The 20,953-nt window shown below is 47.2% G+C and overlaps 1 protein-coding gene across 1 annotated transcript; it reads right to left on the bottom strand.

The window, feature by feature from the left end:
• Positions 1-1,187: 1,187 nt before the first annotated feature.
• MLKL (mixed lineage kinase domain like pseudokinase) lies at positions 1,188-15,781 on the bottom strand. Its single transcript, XM_028739327.2, has 10 exons — positions 15,626-15,781; positions 12,954-13,418; positions 11,068-11,236; positions 10,819-10,916; positions 10,178-10,313; positions 9,933-10,017; positions 9,054-9,205; positions 6,600-6,649; positions 4,338-4,475; positions 1,188-3,282 (listed from the first exon to the last, which is right to left on the bottom strand). The coding sequence occupies exons 2-10, from the start codon at positions 13,414-13,416 to the stop codon at positions 3,167-3,169; spliced, it is 1,407 nt and encodes a 468-aa protein (XP_028595160.2). The 5' UTR covers positions 13,417-13,418; positions 15,626-15,781; the 3' UTR covers positions 1,188-3,166.
• Positions 15,782-20,953: the final 5,172 nt, after the last annotated feature.

Raw genomic sequence — 20,953 nt, forward strand, 5'->3', positions numbered from 1 at the left:
GAAGTTACATGAGAAAAGGGAGCGGAAGGGTATTATCTGTTCAGAACCAAGCTGAACCTGTCACGTTCCCGATCAATTATAGCCTGTACCAGCAAGGCTAAGGTCTCTCCCCCCCCCCCGCCCCAATTACTTGGTCCATGGTCCAGCGAGACTTGAAACCCGTCCTTGAGATTTTGAAGCAAAAACGGGGTTCAGCTGAAGCATGTGAGCAACCCAACAATTCAATACCTGCAAAATATTGGGTCAATATCACCATATGGAGAAGGGAGGGGTCTTCCCAGATGAGTGTGTGCTATAACACCTTTATTCCATTTTGTACCTTTGTCTATTTCTGTTTGCTATTCTGTTTACCTTGCTAAGTTTGAAGCTGACAGGACATGACTTTAGTGATAAATAGCTAACCAATTATCTTGCATGCTTCTTGAATCATGACTTTCCCTCTGGAAGAAGATTCCGTTGTCTGCAGAACTCCGTTTTTCCCTACAGAAGATGATAATCAAACTTTGCTGGTAGCATAGATTAGTGTGCTGATCTTTAGATTAAGTGTTAAGTTTTCAGGGTACTTACTCATACATTCCAAGACATGTTTAAGGTAAGGAATAGTACCAGAATCACTACAGTTCATAATGGGGGTTTTTATATCAAGTTATGCCCACTGCATTGATGCCATGATCTCCAGAAATAAACCAAAGAAAAAGTTCAGATTGGCACCCATCATTGCAGCATCTCCATCAGAGCATTGGGCTCTATCCACTCCAGTGCTACTGTAATTATTTTATTTTTATTGTTGTTGCTGATGCCAAAAATAGGTTAGGGGCGGGTAGCAGAAAAATTTGCACGGGAGGCCAGCTCAAGGTCAACCGCCCCCAACTCGTTTTAGTCTTTTCTCATAGGACATTATTTTGATTGCCCTCTTACATGCTCTTTCTGGCTCCATATAGAATCATAGAGTTGGAATAGACCACAAGGGCCATCAAGTCCAACCCCCTGCCAAGCAGGAAACACCATCAGAGCACTCCTGACATATGGTTGTCAAGCCTCTGCTTAAAGACCTCCAAAGAAGGAGACTCCACCACACTCCTTGGCAGCAAATTCCACTGTCGAACAGCTCTTACTGTCAGGAAGTTCTTCCTAATGTTTATATCATCCTTTAAATTGTGGTCAGAAGAACACACAATAATTCCTACTATGGGTTCAGTATAATTTTATTGAATTACAGAACACCTCACAATACCCCTAGTTAAGTTTGAAGAATGAAGCACTGGGTCTGGAATTCTTATTGCGCTGTAGCCTTTTTAGCTTCGGGTGAGAAGAGCTTTGAGCCCAGGACGGGGAAATGGGAGTCAAACGACACCAAAGGGATAAATCAGAGAAAAAGCTTTATTCTGCCATCCGGGGTGGCAGAAGCCACCTGCATGATAAATTCACAAAGCAAGTACTGAAGGAAGATGAGGACAGGTGACCCCACCTAGGCCCAAAGTCCCCCCCCCCAACCAGGCCTCAAACTGTCCAAAATTCCTTTTGTCTTCTAAAAATCCAAAACAGCTTTTCTCTGCTCTTCTCTGCTTTTCTCACAAGATGCTGTGGCAAGGGCAAACCGTTACTTTTTATCAGTACAAGAATGCTTCAAAAAGCTAATGAATAGACCCTGTCAGAGCAGGCCTGAGACTGACTTTTATCTCACTCTAGTTGCAACATCTTTGGACATGCTGAACTACTCTCATTCCCCCTTTCCTGGGAAGGGTGCCAAGAGGCCACAATAGTCCCAAGACAGCTTTCTGTACAGGCTCAGGAACCTCAACATGGGGCAGGACTCTGGAAGAAGGAGGAGAAAGGAGGAGGGAACTGGAAGGGGTATATATGCTTGTGCACATGATTATGAACTCGTGCATGCTTTTTGTGACTTATCACACTTGCTCCTTCTACCAGTTCATGGATGGTAGAAATAAAAAGCCTTTTCTCCAAAACTATTCCTTGAGTGTCTGTTGACTCCCACTTCCCTTTCCCAGGCGCAATATTTTTCCCACCCAAGGGCAAAGCCTCATAAGGCTACAGTACAAGTTCACAGCCATTTGCACAGAGCATATATTCCCCTCCAGTTCCCTCCCCTTTCTCCTCCTCAGGAGCCCTGCCCCATGTTGAGTTTCCTGAGCATGAACAAAAAGCTCCTGTCTTGGGACTCTTTTGGACTCTTGGCGCCCTTCCCAGGAAAGGGGATGAGAAGCCAAGGGGGGTCAAGGAGCCTTGCGATTCAGTGTGTCCAAGATGTGTTACAACCGAATGAGATAAGAGTCAGTTCCCAGGCCTGAGTATTCTTGGCATTGACAGAGTCTATTCATTAGCCTTTCTGAAGCTCTCTCGTACTGATAAAAGTAACGGTTTGCCTATGCAACAGCATCTTGTGAGAAAAGCAGAGGAAAACTTTAGCTGTGGATTTTTAGAAGAGAGAAAGGGAATTTTGGACAGTTTTGAGGCTTGGTTGGGGGGTGACTTTGGGCCTAGGTGGGGTCACCTGTCCTCACCTCCTTCAGTGCTAATTAATAGATCTAAAAACATGCATTGATTTCCTTTGAGGTGTGGCAACCATTTCCGCCAAAAGAAATCTTTGAGCTGGCTTGTAAGAAGCAACAGTGCATTGAAGCTTACTAAGGCTATGCTCACATATAACACTAAGCCACAATTTGTATAATGTGCAAATAGTACAATGCAAAGTCATATACACAAGAAGCCCTGAGTGAACCACCAGCTGTCCTTTTCCCATAGTTTGTTTTGTTTTCCAGCAGCTCTTGCCTCATGCCTTTGTAAGGATTAGTTTTCCAGGTCTGTGACCATATAATAAAACTTACTGCTGCTGAATCTGATGAGCATCTGGGATGGGATGGTTAAAAAAATCATGGCTAAGGAAGGATTCTGGGTTCACCTGTAAGACTAAGCCATAGTGAAGACAAACCAAGATTTATAAGATAATAGCAGACCATGGATCGAGACTGTGGTTTGTTAGCAGTAAACAAACCACAGTTAAACAGCACTACGTGTGAACCTGGCCCAAGTTAACAAGTTATGACAACGCGCCAATTTGACCAAGGGCTGTAGGTACATGCCCATTGGCCATGTGCACAGGCACTCCAGGTTGAAAAAGAAAAGGTGCTTGGCTTTGTGCTGATGCTCAGGGTGGCCCTGCGAGATGGTGCTGAGAAGAAGTTATTGTATTCTTGTCCCCCATCATGTGGTCAGGCTCTCTCTCCTCCAAAAGGTCACGAACAATGAGTTGCTTCACAATATCTGCAAAAACAAAGGCAAGTTGGTTTTCAGAATGGAGTTAAGTGTAATATTTTAATCGTTAACATTTCACCTTTGGGTGGCTGCTCAAATGGAGATTGCATTTTTGTGGATGAGTTACTTAGCAATCACTTTTGCAGAACTGCTTTTTGTTTCCCTTTTCTGTATGCTATTGTTGTCTGGTGCTTATTTGATAGTATAGACCAGTGTTTCCCAAACGTTTTTGGGCAACGGCACACCTGTTTACTGAAAAAAAATCTCGCGGCACACCACCATTAAAGCCCCGCCCCGTGACGTCAGCGCGCAGCGTCACGCCGGGAGGGACGCACAAAAGTGAAAGTTTTCTCCCGCCGCGCAGGAGCGATGCCTCTCTCTGGCTCTCCCTCCGCGCAGGCTGAGGGAGGGAGGGAGGGGCGCGTGTGACCCGTCTCTGCTGGGAGACCAAACCCAGCGAGGCAGAGTCGCGCGGAGGCGCCCAGGCAGCGCTGCCGGCTGCGAGGAGGAGCGCCAGGCAGCAGCAGGAGGCGCGGCCTCTCCTCGCCGCCGCCGCCCCGCCTCTCGCTGCCCGACTCGCCCGCCTCCCTCCAGGCATCTCGCGGCACACGAGGCAACGTCTGACGGCACACTCGTGTGCCGCGGAACACCGGTTGGGAAACACTGGTATAGACAACTCTCATCTTGCATGGGGGTTACATTTCGGGGATAGCACATAAAGCAAAAATTGTGTATAGTCAAAACACACTGCATTCAATGGCAAGTGGGATCGCCAAAGTCTTTTTTCCTGAACTTTCCCCCCCCCTCCCTGTTTGTTTGTTTGCCATGTGCTTAAAGCTGAATACAGGCAAGTTAAATGTGCATAAGTTGTGAGTTACCTTTTTTTTAAGAAAAGAAAAAAATGGAACATTCCAAATAGTGAGGCCAAACAAGGGGAGGGCAGGGAGAGGCTACCTATGCCAGTTTTGCATGTGGACATAGAGGGTATGATGGTTTGGATCCCTTTAGCCACCATGCCCACAGCTCTGGTCCCCAAGGCCTGCTACAGGCCAGGTCACTGGTACCTTCAGCAGTTGGCCGCCGGGAAGGGTCAAAATCCCGGCATTTGTTGATGATGTCCCGCAGACATGGGGGGCAGTCGTCTCCCAGAGGTTCTTGCTCCCGATTGCAAACCTTATCACGGATCTCCTTTGCAGTGCAACCTGAGTTAATAATCACAGGAGACTCAGCTACACAGCTACAATTATAATGTTATAAGTGCGTTATATAAATGTGACACCAGATGGGGCTGTAGAGCTGCAATCCAAAGTCAATGGCAAATTCCATTGGGAGGTCTATATAGAGAGAGTGCGTTTTTCTCCCATAGCATTTTTTATATCTGTGTAGATCCAGCCAGGGAGAGGAATCTGGGCCTGGGTGGCTCCATGTGGACACACAGAGAGATATACAACCCTACTCCTTGCTCTTAGGCCCCAATGAACACTGACTGCAAAGGCAGGGACCAAAACTGTTAAGAAAGGCTGCTGCGGGAGGGCATTCAAGTTTCAAAGGAGAAGTGATGGGGTAAGTACATAAGCAGTCCCCTGCCAGCCCCCGTTCTGCTCCAATCCTTTCCACATACCCACTGGTATCTAGATGTGTATCTTCCCTTGTCTGGGATTTCATAAGAAGACAAGCAGCTGGGCAAGAGAGTTGCAGTGGGAAAGCAGGTCAGGAAATGATACAGAACCACACAGAACTGATACAGAAATGATACAGAACTTGTGGCTGGAAGCAGCGGTGTCCTCCCAGCAGCAACAGCACTGTGTTAATCTGCATGAGGATGGGGTGAAGCAAGGAGACTCCAGGTTGGCGCCAGTGGCTTCCCAGCTCTCTTGGTGCCACGTCGTCCCACCCATTCCAGCAAGCACAGTGCCACCACAGTGCCTCCTCCACCAACATAAAAGAGGCATTCTGACTATGTACATGCAAATGTTTGGAGTCCTACTTCCTCAAGATAGTAGGATGGACACATGGCTCAGTTAGGGATGTGGGAGAAATTCAGTTTGCTTAAGATTTTAGGGCTGGAGCCAACTGCGTTTTACTGAAAGTAGACCTATTGACATTAATAAACCTGTTAGTCATGTCCATTCATCTCAAAGAGTCTACGCAGACTAAAACTGACATAACCATCCTTTGAAATTAACACCTCTCTGAATTTTTTGATGCAGTTCTACAACCAAATGCTGTGTACAAAAAAACCATGGAATTGTAGAGTTGGAAGGTACCTCAAGGGTCATCTACTCCAAGCCCTAGCAATGTAGGAATCTCAGCTAAAGCATCCATGACAAATGACCATCTAACCTCTGCTTTAAAACCTCCAAGGAAGGAGAGGAAAGTGGAGGAAATGTGTGAGGAAAGTGTATAAAATTCATTTATTAGTGAAAATGTATTGGGGGAGAAATGCTTGCAAAAATGTGCATACTGGGCAAAAATGCATACAAAATGTGTATATTGTGAACTGAAATGCTGACGGATTTTCACGAGGACTTTTAAAAGAAAGAAAAAAGCACAGTGATGCAGAAATGTGAACTGAACTTTGGGGGTGGGGAGGTGGAAATAGATAGTGAGAGAAGCAGGAACTGACATATTCATCTATCCCTAGGCTCAGCTCACCACAGAGGGTTTTACTGAATTTGGATCATAACAGTTCCTTTGGAACCAAGTCCAAAGCTGACTTAAAATCAATGGAAGTAAGAGAAAAACCTACTACCAGGAAATGAGGTATGTATCTCTCTCTGCAATGTGGGCTAATACACTGCAACAAATAATACACTGACCTGCTCTGAGATGAATCTGTTTCTCCCCTGGGAGATGGTTGTCTTCAACCCAAGTCAGAAAAGTTTGGATTAAAAACCCAGCACATTACTTCTCTATAACTGAAAGGAGGCTGCTAAAATTAATCCTGCTAAGTCTATCTACTTTTTCTTTGAGCTTTTTAAACAGGGATTATTATAGCTTTAATCCAAGAACTGAAAGTACGGTAATAGGTGCTCAGCACTTTAGGATAGATTTTAACTGACCAGGTAGGATAGAGGAGGAGCCTGGAGCTTTACCAGATTGAAGCTGAGCAGTTACATCTATTTCACCAGGAATTACACTTTGCCAGTCTGTAATATTTGCATGTAAAGGAAAGTGCAAGGAATCTCGGACGGCTTCTGAAAAACAGCCCCCCTCCCCTAGCAGCTTCGAATTGTAGTCTCAGTTGTGCTCCTAAGTCTGCAGAGCCTGCCTGCTGATCCCTTCCCAAAAGAATGAGCCCAACCCTGCCCCCATCCATGCCTCACCTTCAAATGGGATCTTGCAAGTTGCGATCTCCCACAGGACAATCCCAAAGCTGAAACGAAGCAAACACGTCTGTGGTGTGAATGCAATGATATGCTTGACCTATACCCCCAAGGCTATGGCCAGCAGATGGCAGGTGGGCTCTCTGCCTGCTTTCAGCCATGCCTAGGGAATGCGATGTCACAGAACCTCCACAGCTGGAAGGTAGCAAAGTTTACCAGCTCAGCCGCTCTTCAGGGAGGCAGGGCTGGCCAGGATGCTTTGCTGCGAAAGTGGAAACAGAAGATGCCATGTGCACCATGCCATCTGCTCCTCCTCCAATGCACACCCAGCATTGCTCACACCTATGGGTGGGCGGTGGAGAAGATTCAGCTGTCCGGAGCCGGCTGCCCTGAGGCCACTGCCTCACCTCGCCTCCTGAGCAGGCCAGTCCTGCATGGAGGCCTATCCATTTCCAGGTGGACAGGAAGATCCTTCCACCTGCCTTGCCTGACCCTCCGGCCCTAGGAGTCCTCATAAGGGAGCTGGTCCTGGAAGAAGAACTGGAGGAAGAACTGTGGAGAGACCCTATCAGGCAAGGCCTCCTTCCACCTGCCTTGCTCCACCCTCTAGTCTCTGCTTCTCTATTTGTATTGTATTATTTTATGTACTGTGGCTTGCCATTGTTTTACTGATTATAGTTTAGAAATTATTTATTGTAACTGTTGAGTGGATTTCTGTTTAACTTTTATATGTTGGAATTATTATTTTATACTATTCTAATGATTGTTGAGTACAGTCATACCTCGAGTTGAATGTGCTTCGGGTTGAGCGCATTCGTGTTGCGCTCCACAGCAACCCTGAAGTAACGGAGCGTGTTACTTCCGGGTTTCGCCGCTTGCACATGCGCAGACGCTCAAAATGACATCACATGCATGCGCAGAAGCAGTGAAACATGACCCGCGCACGCGCAGATGCGCCGTCGCATCTTGCGTTCCATTCGGGATGCGAACAGGGCTCCGGAATGGATCCCATTCGCATCCCGAGGTACCACTGTATTACTTTTGAGGTTGCTTATTTTAAAGTTTTGTTTTATTATCACATTTTTGTACTGCATTAGATTAGGCTTCCTCAACCTCAGCCCTCCAGATGCTTTGAGACTACAATTCCCAGCATCCATGACCACTGGTCCTGCTAGCTAGGGATCATGGGAGTTGTAGGCCAAAAACATCAGGAGGGCCGAGGTTGAGGAAGCCTGCATTAGATTGCTATAAGATGTACATTTTGTTTCTTCAGCTTGTAAACCGCCTTGAGTATAGTAAGATAGAAAGACTGTATACAAATTAAAAATGATGATGATGATGGGAACAACCAAGGGACATGGTGAAGGCCTTTTTCCAGGGGAAACAGTGGACAAAAAGTCAACCCCGCTGGCTGTTCTGGAATTTGGTAGAAAGCAGCATCTGCCAGACTGGTTGGTAGCTCCCCAGCTTGACTTTCCCATCTCCCCAGTGATGGTTCTGAGGCATCGTTGTGCACGGCACGTCCCCTCCCCTCCGCAAGAGGCACGCAGCAAATAAGAGTAGGAGGCAGGCCAGCCGCATGGTGGTGGTTGCTGTTTTGCTGGGGGCGGAGAGCAGGCAAGAAGCCATTAGAGGTAGCCCCACTTCCAGTGCTGGATTACCCAACAGGCAAACTAAGCACATGCTTAGGGTGTGCAAAAAATATGAGTTGGGTTTTTTAAAAGGAATTTCACATTTGAGAAGAAGCATCACAGGGAAAATCAGAACTTTGATATACTTCCTTACACTCCACTCCATACACTCCCCCCATTCTTCTTCCCTCTTTTAATTACTTGTCCCCACCTAAATGAAATAATATTTTAGGCTCTCTAGGATTCTGTCCCACCTCCACCCTCTTGCCAGCTGCTCAGAGAGGGCAGGTGAACTGGCAGTGACAGCAAGGGGAAGAGAAGCAGGGCCAGAAGGTGGCAGTGGTGCCCCTGCAGGAACTCAGACCTTGGCAGGTGCCCAACAACACCAACTCTTGATGCCAGCCCTGTGCAGAAGTAATTAGAAACTTTATGATGCCATGACATGCATCTCATTTAATTAACACATGCAGGAGACATGGGCTGGTTCTGCCCACCCAGCCCATGAGTTGTCCATAAGTTGTGGTCCTCTGGGGATCCTAAGTACCTCCACAGACTGGCCAGCTGCCTTTGACCTTCCCTCACTTAGCAGCAGTCAGTCCATCCTTCAAGCTGTTTCCACCCCAACAGGTGCCTGAGCTTGTTTTCTTTCCTCATCCCACCCCATCCCTTTTTCCTTTTGTGTTATGTATTTTAGAGTATAAGCCTGCAGGCAGGGGTTGCCTTACTATGGGATTTTGTAAAGCAGCTTCTTTGGCTAAAGAATGGAATGAAGATGCCCCTGATAAATAAAAATGGGGTGTGGCAGTACTTTGCGATAAAATACCTGTATATTTCGCTGGCCAGGTTGTATTGATGCTCCACTGACCGCAGGCCCTCGGGGCAGATGTAGGCTGAAGCACTGACCTCTTTTTGGGGTTTCTCCTTGGGCTTCCGTCTGATGGAAGAGACCGTCTGACTCAGTTCAAACCCAGAGAGCTGAGAAGAGCAGAGAGAATGTTGTGTGATCAGGAAAATGGGGTTAAGGCTAAACGTTGAAGAGAGCATCCTGACAGGACAAGCTGTTTTGAGGAAGAGTGTGCCTCAGAAGGGGGTGGCTGGATAGCTGTTTACCAGGGAGGCTGGTACTCACAGCAGTAGTGGGTTGGAGTAGATGACCTTTGGGGGACCCTCCCAATTCTATGACTCTAGCTCTGTAGCCAAGGGTCAGGAATGCAACACACACACACACAGCTAGAGATGCAGACATTTGAAGGTGGGTATGGGTATTTGAGCTCCCATTGCTCTGTCCCTGCTCCTGCCAACCTAGCAGTTCGAAAGCACGTCAAAGTGCAAGTAGATAAATAGGTACCGCTTCAGCGGGAAGGTAAACGGCGTTTCCGTGTGCTGCTCTGGTTCGCCAGAAGCGGCTTAGTCATGCTGGCCACATGACCCAGAAGCTGTACGCCGGCTCCCTCGGCCATAAAGCGAGATGAGCACTGCAACCCCAGAGTTGGTCACGACTGGACCTAATGATCAGGGGGCCCTTTACCTTTTATGGAATATATTGGGCAGACCTGTCCAATAATCAGCCCCTCTCTGCAGGTCTCCAGTTTCCGGACTTCCTTGGAGGGTGAAAATGATCCTTAAGCCACTGAAAGTGTGCAAGGCAGATATGCCTTTCTAAGCCTTCTTTGAAGCCACGACACCTTTACACAGCTCTCACCTTTACACAGTAGTTTTTGTCAACCAGGAACCTGGTGCTGTTGATGCAATAATGAACCTGAGGCTTGTCCCCTGTCTGATGCAACCTGCAGTCAAAAAGAGCCAAGAGGGGAGGAAAAAGCCAACACTCTGTGTACCTGACCTCCAGACAGCAGAGTCACTGCCACTTATTGGAGGGAGAGTGGGAGGGTGCTGTGCAAACACAACGGCAGAGCCCTTTCCCCCTTCTAGCCAGGCTCAGTGTACCTGTACAGACCGATGGCAGCATCCTTTGCCATTTCCAAGCGAATGTCCCAGGATAGGTCAGGCTCCTTTTTCAGCACTTGCCTCAGGGTACCCTTTTCACAATATTCCGTGATGATGGAGTATTCAGGAGGGAAGCCTATGGCAAAGAAGACAATTGATAAATTGCTGCTCCATTTCAGTCAGTGGCTGTCTTTGTCTTTTGTGCTCTGCTACCAAACAGTTTTCAGCTCCTTGACACATTCATGAAAACAGAGTGGAGAGCACATATTCCTGGTCAGGAGAGGATAAGTGGAAGACCTGGTGCTATTTGAAATAAAACTTCGCTCCTGTGAAGTTGAGGGTGAGGCACAGCACTGCACCAAAAGCATGTATGAATACAATGGACGTTTCTTGGTTCAATATCTGGCTGTGTATTCTTTCTTCTGTTTCATTTAGTTATAAAATATATTTTAGAAACTGCTATTTCATGAAAAATATCAAAGCAGTTTACCACAAAAAAATACATAAAACCATACAGTAAAAACCACATAAAGAAAGTTAAATACAGACATGCATTAACTATTGTGGAAGGATGAATTCTTACCTCCTCCCCCCCCCACACACAAACACACATATACACACACAAAGAGCAAAGGTCTTACCACTCTCATCTATGCACATCCCATACAGACGGACAATGTGGGGAGACTCAAACTTCTTCATAGTCTTGATTTCGGTCCAAAAGATGCTCCTCACATCCCTGGGGGAAGCAACAGAAAGATCAGTCTCTGTGATGGAGCCGAAAGTCTCTCCATCAGTTCCCTCTGTGAGGGTGGTTAGGTTAGCTTTGCAATATAGAGGTGGCCACTTGTACCCATCAATCAAGAAGAGGACCAAAGAGAGGCACTCACTGTGGTTTGTTCTCATTCAAAGGGTTCTTGAAGACTTTGATGGCCACAGAGCAATAATTGTACTCTCCACTGCACAGGGTGTAGCTCTCACACTCCGCCAAGGTGGTCACATTGGTGATCTGGCTTTTGGGTATTTCAGTGATTTCCATGGAAGCAGCAGCATCCTGGCCTGGAGGGAATGGAAGGGGGTAAGAAAGAAGCCCATGGAAACAGGTCAGAATTGGGAGGGAGGCCCACAGTCACTTGGAGATTCCCACATGGTGAGCTGGCAATATTCAAGTTTCAGTATTTCAGAAGAAAAGAAACTGGAAGTGCAATAAGACCTGCACCGGCAGCTGGTACTTCCAGGAGGGCTGGGGAAGAGAGACTTGCCATCACTGTCTTCCCCAACATTCACCTTTTGCTGCTGTCAGCCTCCTCTGGAGGGGAGATGTTTGAGCCATCTGTGTGTCATCTACCCCTCCCCTTTGAACTGTAGTGCAGCAAGACCAGGACCTTCATTGTGTACCTCCACCCCCATTGTTCAACCTGGACACCGAGATCCAGTTCTGAGGGGCCTTCTGGTGGTTCCCTCATTGCAAGAAGTGAGGGCACAGGGAAACAGGCAGAGGGCCTTCTCAGCAGTCGCACCCACCCTGTGGCATGCCCTCCCATCTATAAAGGATCATGCGGTGGGCCTTCGAATGCTTGTTCATTTCTAATGTTGGTTAACGAGCCAGAATAATAAGCTTTGAAGCTGAAGTGGTGTAGCAATAAAGGACAGTTGTGGCTTTGAGAAGCTTGCCTGATCTGGTTGCACGCTTTGCTCTGAAATTGGCTCGGACATGTGTCTGGGCCTCCTGCTCTCTAATTAAGGCAAGTACATTTGGCCCCCATAACTGAGAGATTAGCTTGGGAATGATTTTAAGACACTCACTTCAAAAGCTGCTTCTTGGGAGCTTGGAAGGTGTCGGGGAAAACAAGGTATGTGAGTTATCTCTATATCTTGCCAGGTACTTCTGGTTCCAAAAGGTTTCAATAGAAAAGCTCAGAAACAGCAGCACTAGAAGGGGCTCAAACCCAGAATCTTTTGCAGTGAGCCGTAGATCTTCTGCCACTTTACGGCCTTTTTAATCATTTTTTAAAAAATGGTTACAAGGTGGCTGAGTGTGTTAACAAGGTCCAGTGTTGGTGAGAATCCAGCTACCTGCCATCTTAATTTGTGCCCTGAGTCATTTGAGTTCCTAGCAAGGCCACAAGAAGGAAACACTCCTGCAGAGCACAGCAATGAAGTGATAATGAGCCAAATGTATTGCCTTGTTCTTGGGGTACAGGGCACAGCGTAAGGTTGTGGTTATCCCAAGGGGAGGGGGAGATCTACTGTATACACAGAAACACCCAGAAGCCAGTGGGGCACCTAGGCAACTTTTGACGCCTGAATTAGGCCACATTAACACCATGCATTTTAGTTGCGGCTTCCCCCAAAGAATCCCAGGAGCTGTGGTTTGTTAAGGGTGCTGAGAGATGTTAGGAGGCCTTTGTTCCTCTCACAAAACTACAAACTACAATTTCCCAAGTTCAGTGGGAAGGAATGATTGTTAAACCACTCTGAACTGTAGCTCTGTGAGGGAATTGGGGGGAGGGGGCTCCCAAGAACTCTCTGCATCTTTAACAAACAACACTTCCCATAATTCTTAGGGGAGAAGCAGGTCCTGAGTCTGAAAAGGTTGAAGACTAGTGGCTTAAATCATGCCGCCACTCAAATGGCCCTACCTAAGGATAAGCCCCTGACTGGTGGCTGCCACCGTCCCCGTCCCCCCCCCCACCTCGCCAATGCTGGCCTGCTTGTTTCCTTCCCCACTCCACTGTTATCAAAGGCAGAGGATTTGCATGAAACTCGGGAGCACCTTTGTTCATCTCCTTCAAAGATACACAGTCCTCGACAAGATCCTGGCTGCCTTCCTGGGTCACAAGAGGCTTCTTAAATTTCAAGAGGTCTTGACGGTCATCTAATAGCTTCTCGATCTCTAGTTGCCTCATCAAGTCATGACCAACATTGCTGATGTCCATGTTCATTCTTTCAAAGTCCTTCAGCATTCTGCTAGCCTTCAAGAACCGCTGCAACTGGGGCAGGTCACCGTACTTGTGAAGCTTTGTTTGGGCCTCTTTCAGGATGTTCAGCGTCCGTTCCAGCATCAATACCAGGTCATCGGAGAAGCTGGTGCAGACCTGGTGCAAGCGCTTGACCTGCCGCCGGAGGGTCTTAATGCGCTCAACAAGGCGCTCTCTGTGCTTATTGCAATCCGTCATTTTCTCACATTGGTTAAAGATGGTGACCGAAACTTTCAGAATGGCCTGGATGGTATCCATAACTGCAGGAAAGGAAGGACACGGTGAGCAAAGCAGAACACAGGTGGAAAATGCCGTGCATGCTTCCTGGGCAACACAAGGCAGCTCGTGATCACCACCATCCAGTGGAGACTTGCCTGTTGAAAGTGTCTGTATTATATAAAGTGCAATGATACCACTTTAAACAGACTTGGCTTCCCCCAAGGAATTCTGGGTACTGTAGTTTGTTAAGGGTGCTCCTGAGAGTTGTTAGGAGAACTCTATTCCCTGCCCCAGAGCTACAGTTCCCAGAGTTCCCTAGGAAGAGGGATTGACTGTTCAATCAATCATGTACTTCCCAGATTAGTTTAAGTGTAAACCCTACACAAATTCAGAGTGGAGTGCCTAAGACAGTTGGATGTTGCCTTGTACACCTCCTTCTGGCAATTCCTGTAGTAGCCAAGCAGGTGCCAGCCAGATGTGTTGCTTTCCTTTCCTTTAGACCTCATCAGTGAGGCTGGGGGGGAGGTCTTGTTGTCTGGGCAACCCGGGACTCCCATACACACTGCCCAGGCTTGAATGCCAAGGAGGTCACTTCAGAGCTGCTAATGCAGTGGTTTGACGTCACTCCCGGAAGTGAACTCCATTGTCTCTTGAGATAGATGGATGCCAACAAGATAGCACTTTAAATGTACAGAGTGAACGTGGCCTTAAACCAGCTTGAGACCTGGGGCCAGCCCAAGGTATTTTGCTGGCTGAAGTGGCAACCACACCTCTCTCTATTCCTGGACCTAAAAGTACAACCGTGATAAATTAAATTACATGGCTCGACAACTTGCTGCCCATTCATGACACCCAAGTTCTGCTGCCTGAAGCAGGCATCTTACCCTGCCTGATGGTAGGGCCAGCCACATGATGGATTCCAAACAGCAAACTGTGAAAACGGTTGCTGTCCAAGCCTTGTCAGAAAATCCCTTGCATCTTCACAAAACAGCAAGTTACCAGAATTCTTTAGCGAGAAGTTGAACTGGTTTCAAATTTAAATGTAGATGTGACTTGCGGAGCTTTCTCTGCTCCTACCCTATTTCCACTTTACTTCGTTGTTAGATAATTGTACTCAACAAATGCTCTGTACATGTTATCTGCATGGGCGTTTCCTCATACAAACAGTTTCAGGTTAAGAATGGACCTCCAGAACGAATTAAGTTCTTAACCCGAGGTACCACTGTATCCCTCTTTGATTTCCACCTGATGGAATCTCATGGGGATTAACTGCAGTCCCCAACATGTGCCCCTGCATTTGTACAAAGCAGAGATCCAGCATGCCCAGAGGGGATGGGGAGGCCCATCACCTGACGCAAAATGGGAATATGTCACCCCCTGCCCATCCCCATTTATACCACAAGCTGGAACATTCCCTCCCTCTCTTGCCAAACTCTGTGAGAGAGAGAAGCGAGTTCCGCAAGGCGGCTGAAGCAATGTGGTGGGCAGGACGCTGCCTATTACAAGGCGGACGCTTCAGCCAGCCTCATCTGTGGACTGGCTTTACTTTAAATTCCCTTTTGCAGCCTGAGCCCAGATGCCATTCATGGTCAGAGTGAAATTCAGCTGCGGCCAGAGCATTGGGGAGAAGCGAAAAGCAGAAAGCAGTTAAAGATTTGCACACACTCAGCTGTTCTCCGCTTTAATTGCACACAGACACACACTCAGCCATGAAGCTCACTAGTTGACTTTGGGCCTATCACTGCCTCCCAGCCTAAGCTACCTTGCAGGGTTATTGTAAAGATAAAATAGGGAGAAGGAGAACCATGTGCACCACACTGGAGGAAAAGGTGGTATATAAATGCAAGGAACAAATAAAATAAAACAAATGAACTTTGTATGAATTCAGAAAGACCAGCACTTGGTCCACTACTCTCTCCTTCCCATCGCCTATTTTATTTTATTTTATTTTAAGTAATTTTTATTAAAGATTTTCTTGGCTTACAAAGGTACTTGCATTGTCTCTATTTTCAGTCCGTAGAGTCTTTTCTACTGATCAGTTACATACAGTGTGAGACATTAATGTCATATACAGCATAAGGTTGGGGAAGAAGAGGGGCGGGGGAGAGGGCTGGTGCTAAAACTTTCTTTCTTTTACTTGGTGTATTGTGTGAGGTCTCCCAATCCTCTAAATATAGCCCCGAGTGCCCATTTCAGCCCTTGCAGGGGAGCAGGATTCCTTGCCCTCCTCGGCCCAGCTCCTGCTTACCTGCTTATCGGTGGTCTCCGGATCCCCCCTTCCTTCTTGCCGTGCGATCAAGAGTTTGCTCCAACTGCTGAACTCTCAGCTTCCCGTTTCCCAGAAGTTGGCCTCACTTCCTGTCGAAGGAGGATTGAGCACTTTAGGAAGGCGGGTGGGACACCTTCCCGTTGGTTGAGCTGCTGTTTTACTTTCAGTTCTCAAAAGGGGAAGGCCACGTGCTTTGGACACAGAAATTCAACTGACTTTATTTTATTGGAGAGATGTGTAGACAGTGGTACCTCGGGTTAAGTACTTAATTCATTCTGGAGGTCTGTTCTTAACCTGAAACTGTTCTTAACCTGAAGCACCACTTTAGCTGCCGCCGCGCCGCCGGAGCACGATTTCTGTTCTCATCCTGAAGCAAAGTTCTTAACCTGAAGCACTATTTCTGGGTTAGCGGAGTCTGTAACCTAAAGTGTATGTAACCTGAAGCGTATGTAACCTGAGGTACCACTGTACAGTACTCGTGCTTTTTCAGGAAATCTGTCACAAAGTGCCTACAATGTTTTCAAATGCAAACTTGTTTCCTAAAATCTTTTGAAGCAAAAATGTGTCCTTCCCAGACAGCTCGTTTATTAAGCTTCTGCCCTGGTGTGATATTCAGGTGTGATATTTGCAGAAGGTGGTTTGTTATGCAAGCGCTCCAAAGCAACTTTAATTGTGCAACCGGGATTTTCCAGGCTGTGGTTAATTCCCATCCCAAAATAGCAAAAGCCTGGAAGCCGACAAGTAGAAACAATAACGTTAAAATTACTAGCAAAAAGCAATACCGCCTTAGCCATACATTCTTATCATCATCATCAACAACAACATCATCATTATTATTACCATTGACGTGTTACCAGGCTTCTAAACCACCATCTCAAGGTGATTTACACACAAGGTGATAAAAAGCACTTAAAAACAACAACTAATACATTTAAAACAAGACTAAAACTCTGACAAACAGACACTTGTCGTAAAGATCCATCTATCAAGCTGGGAACACTTGTCAGAACAAAAATGCCTTCAGCCATTTCTAGAAAGTGCAAAGAGTGAGCTCCTGTCATAACTGGGCAGAAATGCTCTTGCACTGAACGGGAGCAGCCACACTGAAAGCCTTGCTCTGAGTTACTGCGGAGGGGGCTTCTGAGAAGTTTGGAACTTGCTGGAGAAACTCTCCCATAGACCACGGAGATCTACTGGGTGTACAAGGGGAAAGGCCATCTCTCAATACCCCCATACCCTGCTCATCAAAACTTTTGGAGAAAAGGTGGGTTTTTACAGCCTTCTTTTAAAATGTGAGAAATAGGCAGCGGAGGCTGGTCCTCAGTCAGTTAACCCATACCTGCCTCCCTACCTCCTTAAAATCAGTCCAGGGGATTTCAGGCCTTGGTTTTCAGCTTCCCCCTTCTCATCATTCTCAGTGTTCCCCTTCTAAAACTCAGCAGGGAAAAGAAAGAATTAGTTGGCTCTGCCTGTCATTGGTTTCCCTGCCTTCTACCCTACCCAGTGGCCATTAACTACAATGGCAAATGAGGCCTGTCCAATGCCCACAAGAATGGCATGGCATACTAGTGGGGCCACCAGAGAGAAGGCCCCATTATGCCTACTCACCAGTCTATTCACCTTTACCTGCAGGCTCTGAAGCAGGCAACCCCTCTGAGCTACATCTTATGGAAACCCACAAGACTATATATGGGCACAGGAGGTCCTTTAAGTGAGAGATGCTCAGACTTCCGACATTTTATGTACCTTTTTCCTTAGGAGGTATGCTTCCGTACACCTTACTCAGTGGAACAGCTGCATTGCAAAATTCAGAGATGTGTGAATTTTGAAAGGCGGCTCTGTGTTTCATGGGGGTGCCTGTCCCCATGGTGTCAGATGCTACAATCCACCAACAGTAGTGGTAATCTTAATAGGGGGTGTGACACTTCATATAGGGTTAGCTGTCTGTGCTCCTAACAGTCCTTTGTCAAACTCTCTCAATTTGACAAATGTTATTAGGGAAGCTGCCTTTGGCTTCAGTGTTTTAGCAGGCGCCCCCCAGGAATGGTTTCAGTTCTTGATTCTGTAGTCAGGGTGTTGTTGTACTGTAATTTCAACCCCCTTTGCCACAACCAATTGACCTAATAACAGTACTTACAATGAGTCACCACAAGATGGTGGTGGTATTCTATGTACATGGCTTTACAATGCAACCTAGACACCTAGAGATACCATCACATCCTAACCTCTCCTAGCCGGTGAAACATACTTGCAGACACCACTAAAAGCGCAGGTATAAATAAAGTTCACTCAACAGGAGTCAGTGGAAAGGCAGAAAACAAAGGTTTACGCTACTCCCCAAACAAATGCCTTGTCCAGAAGCAGTTAGGGTGAACTTTGACACAGGGGAATTTACTTTGGAATATCTGCCCCTAGTGCAGCTGCCTGCCTGCTTAGGACTGGTTTGTCCTTCCCCAGCACTCCTCCTTGTGTGAGAGGTGGGTGGCTGGGCAAACTGCATCCTCCAAATGACAGGCTTTGTACATGCTTCAGGGACACACACAGGTTGGGTCACCCCAGTCTTCATTTGAGCTGGAGCTCAGCTCTAGATCCCACGTAGAGTCCCAGGGTCAAGGGCGAAGTTGTGCAAAAGAAACGGAAGAGAGTATTTCAGAGCTATTGATTAGGCACAGCCTTGAGACGAAAAAGAAAAACTCCCTTCTTGTCATGTGGCACTTCCAAGAAGAACTGACGCCTGCTCTACACAAACACTTGAAAACACTAAATCAGCAACCTGTTTTCCTGCAAATCCTTCGCTCTACAGTTGCCATCAGTCCCAGGCATCCCAGCAGAAGGGTATCAGGTTGGCATAGACAGCACTAAATCATTCTATGCACGCTCTGTATTTCCTCTTCTTTTCATTCACTCTCCCACTCCATCTTAAGAGTTTTGGTAATGGCAGACATCTATCTTAAGTGTTTTTTGACCATAGATTATTCCAGTCTACCTCCTCAATTTCCCAACCCCATTCTATTCCACAGCCCCACTTTGCACCCCTATCTCACCCCCATGTCCATGCCTCCTTTCCTCTTCTCTTGTAGTACCCCCCCTTGCGCAGAAACCACCCCATGGTAATATCCTACATCTTCCTCCTCCCACACATTGCAGTGTGTGTGTGTGTGTGTGTGTGTAGAAAGCATCCTACTGCACAAAGGTGCCATTTGCCCCACCCACTTTTGCTTCTGGCCCCTCCCACCACTGGCCTATGGCCCCCAGAAGGTTGCACATAATAGAATGTGGCCCTCGGGCTGCAAAAGTTCCCCCACTTCTTCCCTACTATTAATTTTTGGGTTCTTGTTTTAATTTGAGGACCTTTTTCCTCCTATGCCTCATTCTACAACTTTGCCCAGTCACTGCTCAATCTTGCGCCTCGGCATAGGCCGAGATGCCGAATCTCAGCAAGTTCTGTGTAAAATAAGATGCTTGAGCAAAAATTAAAGAGCCAACAAACTGGTTTTGCATGTATACAAAATTTTATGCATGTACGTGTATAAATTGTTATGGACTGTGTCAAAAGACAGGCACTGGTGTTGGGGAACAACCTGCCCTCTGCATATATAAGGACAGGCTTGTTTCCAGAAAGGTGCTTAAAGTAACACAGACCAAAGATGACCAGGAGGAGATATTTAATATGGGGCAGAAAAGGGATGGGCTGCCCACCTCCTGGAGGGCTCCATTCTCTTGGGGCAAGCCGATTTACCAGGAATCATATCCTGCATGCCAGCCATGGACAGTACCAAAGATCAAAGTGCTCTGGATTCATTGACCTGGAATAAAGCCCATCCCGCTTCAATTTTCACCATGGCTACCACAGTTTATGGGACGCGGGTGGCACTGTGGGTTAAACCACAGAGCCTAGGACTTGCCAATCGAAAGGTCTGCAGTTCGAATCCCCACAACTGGGTGAGCTCCCATTGCTCGGTCACTGCTCCTGCCAACCTAGCAGTTCGACAGCACGTCAAAGTGCAAGTAGATAAATAGGTACCACTCCAGCGGGAAGGTAAACGGTGTTTCTGTGTGCTGCTCTGGTTCGCCAGAAGCGGCTTAGTCATGCTGGCCACATGACGCCAGCTGGACGCCAGCTCCCTCGGCCAATAAAGCAAGATAAGCGCTGCAACCCCAGAGTTGGTCATGACTGGAGCTAATGGTCAGGGGTCCCTTTACCTTTACCACAGATTAGAATTCCCAGTCCTATGCAACTCCACTGTGTTGGATGGTCTTACTCTCAAGGTTTTTAAACTAGCTACTATTGTAGAAAGCAAATGGAGTTTTTGTGTGTGTGCTGTTTATTTATCGATTCGATTTCGAGCTGAGGAGGGATTTGAAGCCTGATCTTGCAGGTCCTCTGCACCAACATGGCAAAAGCCTACCAGTTTGTTCTCTGGTTGCTTGGGGGGGGGGGGCGAAGGATTCCTCTCCCCTCAAATCATACAACTAGGTGCTTTTTTTAAAGAAAAAAGAAACTGTTTTTTGTCTGAAGAAACTTCTTCCACTACATCCAAAGTGGCGGGGCGGGGGGGGGGCTGGGTTAAATGAGGAAACAAAGAGGAACTCTGATGGGATGGGAAGCTGAGCAGGGGAGCCACTTCTCAAACAGTGGCTGATGCTTCAACCAGTAAGGGCTGCTTTGCCTTCCATAAAGACTAAGGGGTGTGGAAGTCGGGTCTTTCTGTCATGGCTAAAGCAAACTTGTTCTACAGGTAATACAGATGTTTGGCCCATTTCAGCTGGGAAGGGTGTGTGGAGTGCTTGGAGGCACCTGAGGTTCTATCCAGAGCAAGCAAAGAGGTGGGCTGCCTCTGAGGACAGGGAAATCCCAGGACGCCATTTTCTTGATGCTTTAACCCAGCAGTTCTCAACCTGTGGGTCCCCAAATGTTGTTGGACTACAACTCCCATCATCCCTGAGCTCTGGCCTTGCTAGCTAGGGGTGATGGGAGTTGTAGTTCAACAACATCTGGGGACCCACAGGATGAGAAAGGCTGCTTTAACCCAAGCTTTGTCAACCTAGGGTCCTCCAAACATTTTGGGCTACAAAATAGAAGTGTAGGCTGCGGCTGATGGCAGCTGCTGCCCAAAACATCTGGAGGGCACCACGTTGGCGAAGGCTTCTTCAGTCATGTAGGGGGTTGGACCGGATGACCCCTTGGCTGTCTTCCAACACTACAGTTCTGGGATTGTATCACTGGCCTACCTGTTATTAAAAGCGCATTTTGCTTCCCAGAACCAACTACCACTTGTTGGCGGGAGGGGGGGGTGCATTTGTCTC

This window comes from Podarcis muralis, chromosome 7 (assembly GCF_964188315.1).
Source record: "Podarcis muralis chromosome 7, rPodMur119.hap1.1, whole genome shotgun sequence".
Taxonomy (NCBI): Eukaryota; Metazoa; Chordata; class Lepidosauria; order Squamata; family Lacertidae; genus Podarcis; species Podarcis muralis.